Source organism: Salvia hispanica, chromosome 3, assembly GCF_023119035.1.
Source record: "Salvia hispanica cultivar TCC Black 2014 chromosome 3, UniMelb_Shisp_WGS_1.0, whole genome shotgun sequence".
In the NCBI taxonomy this organism is placed as follows: domain Eukaryota; kingdom Viridiplantae; phylum Streptophyta; class Magnoliopsida; order Lamiales; family Lamiaceae; genus Salvia; species Salvia hispanica.
The window spans coordinates 19,233,093-19,238,964 of NC_062967.1; the positions used below are offsets into that span (position 1 = coordinate 19,233,093).

At 34.5% G+C, this 5,872-nt stretch overlaps 1 protein-coding gene across 2 annotated transcripts; it reads right to left on the reverse strand.

The window, feature by feature from the left end:
• Positions 1–359: 359 nt before the first annotated feature.
• On the reverse strand, positions 360–4,574 carry LOC125216963 (allantoinase). Of its 2 annotated transcripts, none has more exons than XM_048118754.1 (15): positions 4,438–4,574; positions 4,073–4,341; positions 3,402–3,507; positions 3,152–3,272; positions 2,887–2,960; positions 2,691–2,767; positions 2,557–2,593; positions 2,391–2,476; positions 2,246–2,305; positions 2,027–2,166; positions 1,768–1,894; positions 1,545–1,700; positions 1,254–1,475; positions 795–893; positions 360–714 (listed from the first exon to the last, which is right to left on the reverse strand). In XM_048118754.1, exons 2-15 carry the CDS (start codon positions 4,154–4,156, stop codon positions 586–588), a joined length of 1,518 nt encoding a protein of 505 aa, XP_047974711.1. In that variant the 5' UTR covers positions 4,157–4,341; positions 4,438–4,574; the 3' UTR covers positions 360–585. The 2 variants fall into 2 exon arrangements, with proteins under 2 accessions (XP_047974711.1, XP_047974710.1); XM_048118753.1 differs by having other exon boundaries at positions 4,449–4,538.
• Positions 4,575–5,872: the final 1,298 nt, after the last annotated feature.

Below are 5,872 nucleotides of genomic sequence, written 5' to 3' on the forward strand. Positions count from 1 at the left end.
AAATATATATAATACTAAAAGTTTTGTATGCATTTCAATTAATGAATCTAACTGAATTTTAAATTATTTGAATTTTTAAATGAAAATATCTATTACATTATATAAACTTATTAAACAAGAAAAAGAAAAAAAAATTAATTGAATGTGTTAAATAAATATACAAAACATATAGATTTAAAAACAAACACATCATACATACACAAAAATATGTCAGATAAAAAACTAATGCTTATAGGAACAGAATAAAATGTAAGCTTAATTAAAGATTTAGATGGAGAAAAATGGGAGAGGGAAAAAACTGAAAAAAGGCGCCATTTTGGGTGGAGAAAATAATAAGAGGCAACAGTTTTAATTGAGGGTAGAAAATAAAATTTAGTTTCTATTGAACCGAAAATTTATCAATAAGCTGGTTTGTTTTCTATTGAACCAATTAATGGTTGTCCATACTCCATAGTAGATTTATCCTCAATTCAAAGAGGAGAAAGGTATACAAAGTAATGAAGATGTGGGAGTGTGTGTGGGCTACAATTCATTATGGACAGTTGCAGAAATGTGGCGGCAACTGACAAATGGTATGGTGTGTGATCATTTAGCCAAGATGGGGACGCCGCAGGCTGCCGGAGCATGCTTCCCACTTTGGTAAACGAGATTGCCTCTCGCAAAAGTGGCTAGAACTTTTCCCGCCAGTTTGGATCCCATGTATGCTGAAATGTTCTGCACACCACCACCCATAGTTGAGACAAGTATTAAAACAGAGAGAGATGAAGGTTTTGGTTTTGGTTTTGGTTACTAACCCGATGCTTAAGGTATACGGGGTGATCATCGTCCAGTTCAAATTCCACATCAGGGTCCCACGCCACGATATCTGCATAATTTCCGGCTGCGATCGCCCCCTGCCACCCAATCCAATCCAATCCAATCCAATTTAAATCTACCATATGTCCATATGTATTTATACTCCTTCCGTCCACAAAAAATAGTCTCATTTGTAGACGACACGAGTTTTAATGAGACCACGATAAAGTAAGAGATGGGGGATAAAAAGTAGGTAAAATAATAGAGATATAGGGAAAAAGTAGGTAAAGGTATGAGAAAAAGGAGAAAAAATGGGTAAAGTATGAAAGAGAAACTTTCTAATTTTAGAAATGAGACTATTTTTTTATTTTTGGCATCCCAAAATAGCAAAATGAGACTATTTTTTATGGACGGAGGGAGTATTATATACACAAGACTAAGCAAGAGTGTGTATTGACCTTGAGATGCTGGGAAGCTAGTTTCGCCGGCTTCTCACTCCACCACGTAACCAACTGACGGAGACTGATCCCGTGTTTGCGTCCATACGACCATGTCACCGGTAGAACAAACTGCAGTGAAGATACACCGCCCCACGCTCTCAGGAAATCACCCTCCTCGAACAGCTTCAGCTCCGGAGCAGAGGGCGAGTGATCCGAACTCAACATATCGATCTCCCCATCCTACATCAAACCAACTACTCAATACCACAACCAAGGAACCACTTATGTATATATTTATATAGCTAGTACCAGCAAAGCTTCCCAGAGCTTGTCTCTATTAAGAGCATCCCGGATTGGTGGAGCGCACTTGAAGCGTGTATCTCCATCTGCGATTTCTTCAGCTGAGAAGGCCAAGTAGTGGGGGCACGTCTCTACGCTTATGCTATCACCGCTACTCTTAGCTTCCTGATATAAACACCAACCTCATTATGGGACATGATTCATTTTAGATCGAAATAATAAACATGCATACCTTTATAAGGTCTAAAGAGGATCCGGCATCAGCCAAATGAACAATGTGGAGATGAGCACCCTCAGCAACACCTCCACCTCTAGTGTTTTTACTTACTTTTAACAGCTCTCTTATTGCAGCTTCTTCCCTGCACAAATACAAGAACGTTGCCGTGGTTGACATGCCTAGTTATTAACTTCATAACACCTCTCCTTTTATTTGTTATTCCATAATGAAAAGTCTCAGAAACTTGTACAAGTCTTCCATGAATAGCTCATACCATGAAGCAGGCCGAGTCTTGAGATACGTGGAATACGATCTAGGATTTGCAGCACCATCATCTGCCATATCCAGCTCTTGAGGAATCTCAGCATGCACAAGGAGTGGTCTTCTATATTTTGCCAGTACAGACAGCCCTTCCTACACGAAGCCCTAAGTATTCAAACAACCTCAAACACAGACAAACATTAATTTATGGTTGCATATACAAGATGGATACCCTTATATGGCTGGAATTTGTCATGGGAAAGTCATCGATTCCTGAGGGGCACATGAAAGACTACAACGAATGCATCAAATTCAGATGATGTATAAAAATATATCTTTAGTTAATGTTTCCATTCAAGAATAATAAATATGCAAACCTTAAGGCCAAGTGCTCCAGCTTCAAGAAGACGCTCCAAAGCAGTTGAATTGAATGCATTTTCCGGAACCAGACCTCCCCAAAAACCTTTCCAGACGAACAAGTCAGCTACACATGTACTAAATCTTAAGGTACCAAAGAGTCAAGACCGGTAGTACAAAACCTACCAACATCAACGAAGATCCTCCCCTGAGCTGCCTGGACCTGAATGTACGAGCACCAAAAGGACGTAAATGAGAAAGAGTAAGATAACAAAGATTCATGTAAATAAGGAGACTCTATAGTTTATCTCTCACTGTACCTTAAGTTTGAGTGTCTCTTCTGAAACTGTAGATGGATCGCTATTCAAAGGCATGTCAATTAATGTTGTGATACCACCTGAGCAAACCAAATACAATATAAAGTTTAATGCATAAACTTCGTAGTTCCATCAAAAAAATATAAACTTTTGTCTTGAAGAAATTTAGAGAGTAAACTGAACAAGTAAATCTGCATACCAGCAGCAGCTGCCATTGTCCCTGAAGGAAATCCTTCCCATTCGGTTCTTCCAGGGTCGTCAAGATGTGCATGCCTGCCAAAGCAAAAAAATCTTTAGAAATCAAATCAATGGAAAAAGTGGGGAAAATTTTGTTTCTGCATAGATTTGGAAGGGAAACATCTAACTTGCAAAATCTCTAATGATGAAGCATAATAATGCTGTGAGTTTTCTGGTTGAAGGAAAGAAACACAAAGGGGAATGGAAATAGTGTTTCATAATCTTACACATCGATCAGTCCGGGCATAACAACAGCCTCCCCATAATCAATTATTTGGTGAGTCCAGGCATTCCCACGCCAATCATCTCCCTCAATAACGGCTACAATCTTCTCGTCTTTCACTTCAACTGTTAATGATCCACAATTTAAGAAACGAGTACACGGCCCAAATAAGTTATAGAAATATTATCCGAAATAGAAGAAGGCCGTAAAACTTGAATGTGATTTCCCAATATATGATCATCACTAGCTCGCACCTGCACCAGAAACCATTGCATCTGGCGTTACAATACACTTGCTAGCTATCCAGTAATGCCTTTGCTGTACATGGCTGCAGTTGATTCTCTTGGATTGTCGAACAAACTACAGCGGAATATGCATAAACATAATTATATAATGAAAAAATTTAACACCAAAGGTCAATGCTGATAATGCAGTGCTTCATTTGCTGTTATCCAGTTTTATCAGAAGTGAAGAAGAAATAATTATCCTCATCTAATGAAGACTAGAAGATATAACCAACGAAAATGCTTTTTGCTACTGTTCATCCATATAGTTGTATGAGTGCATAAGCATATCAAACATTTAATTATATCTAAGAAAGGCTTCCACTAATACTATTATGTAGATACTCCAAATCAGAGAACAGTGACATTTCACAACAATATGTATAAAAAAATCCAAGCAAAATACAACTCCAATAAACCACTGTTGTATGCAATTGCACATTCAACTCAGATTTGCATGATGAAATTTCAACATCAACATCAACAAAAATCATGAGATGTCAGTTTTGGAAAAGAAAAACCATGTGGAGAAATCATATAATAACAAGAAAACATTATGAGCTCAGAGATTCTGTTTATATAGCAAACGCCCAAAAACATTCAAGAATCTGCACAGAGTGTGAAGGAACAAGGAACCAAACCTGGGGAAGACGATCGGAACAGAGAAGAATGAGAGATGCAAGAATAGGCAGCAGAGCAAGAAGCCTTAGTTTCCCAGACTCCATGTTCTCTGCCACTCTCTCTCTCTCTTGTGTAAATGTTTGGTATCACTGTAGATCAGCTCTAAAAAGGCAAGTCCATAGAAATAAAAAATGTTGTTTTCATAACGTTACCCCAGGGATTGCGTCACAGACCAATGAAATCGCTCGTTAGTTGCTGCGATTGAATCCGTGACTCCATGATTATCTTACTAGAAATTTCCAATCTTCCATTAAAAATCCAATCTTTACGACTAAAAGACAAAATTTATGCCCAAACTCACAAGAATCTAAAAGTGAGATTTTACCAGCTGTTTACCGTAGGGGGTGGAGGCGGCTTTGGCTGCTCCAGCTCTTGCAAAGTGCGGAGTCGCCGAGACCAGAAGAGGCGGGGCGAAAGATAACACCCAACGGAAAGAGGGAGACATATGACAAGGGTGTAAAGTAACTCCAATATTTAGATTTCAGGAAATAATCACAAAAAATAAGGAAATTAAATATATTTTGTCAAATTGTAATTGGCACGATTTTTTTTTAGAGGGAACTACGTAGGTACCTGATCTTTCACTTTCGCACGTAGTACCTGATCTTTATTTTATATCGTTTTTGGTACTTATAAATCACATTTTTGGTACTTGATGCAATTTTCTTTCCAAAATATCCTTTAAACAAATATATTTTCCCATTTATATCATAGAAGGTATTTTGGGCATAAATAAAATTAGTACCAAAAGTGATATTATAATATCTTCTCTCGTTCTCTTAATTCTTTATACTATTATTATTAATCAATATTTATATTATTATTTTGATGTTATAAATTAATAATTAATTCATTTTTAATATCATTCAAATATACTTAAATATAATTATATTTAATTATTATTGTTATAATACTAAAAATTGATATTAATTAATAATTTATTATATAAATTATGAATCACATAATATTATGTAATAATAATAACAATAATAATAATAATAATAATAATAATAATAATTATTATTATTATTATTATTTTACATTAAATTTGTTACTAATCAATATAGTCTTAATAAAAATTTAACATTGTGAATTGTATTTATAATGATATAAAAAGTTGAATATTTTTAGTTAGGTGTTTCAACCTTAAAATGAGTACTGTATAAAATAATTTAATAAAAAATATTCAATTGATTTAATTATTTTAAATAATTAATTAAATTAGATATTTTTTTATTTATATTATGAATGCAATTAAATGTATGTATAAAACACTAAAAAGAAAGAAGAAAAAAGAAAAAAGAAGAAACATAAACTAAGGAGAAAAAAAGAAAAAAGATAGGAAGATAAAATACAAAAAGAAAGAAGAAAATGAATAAAAAATAAAGAAGAAGAAATTAAAGAAGAAAAAGAGAAATGTGAAAGGAAGAAAAAATAATCACATATTTGGTACTATTTAATTGAAATTTCCAAAAATATCCTCCTTGAAAAAAATCACATATTTGGTACCTAGGGTTATTTTTGTCACTGGGTACCAAAAACGATATAAAATAAAGATCAGGTACCATTTACGTGTGAAAGGGAAAGATCAGGTACCATTTATTTAGTTCACTCTTTTTTTATTAGTACTTCTTCTGTTCACGAAAAATAGTTTCATTTTGTCATTTTTGGATGTTTACAAAAATTGATTCATTTTTTAAAAATGAAAATTTCTCTCTTGTGCTCTATGCAATTTTTTTTTTCTTTACCTCCTTTTTCTC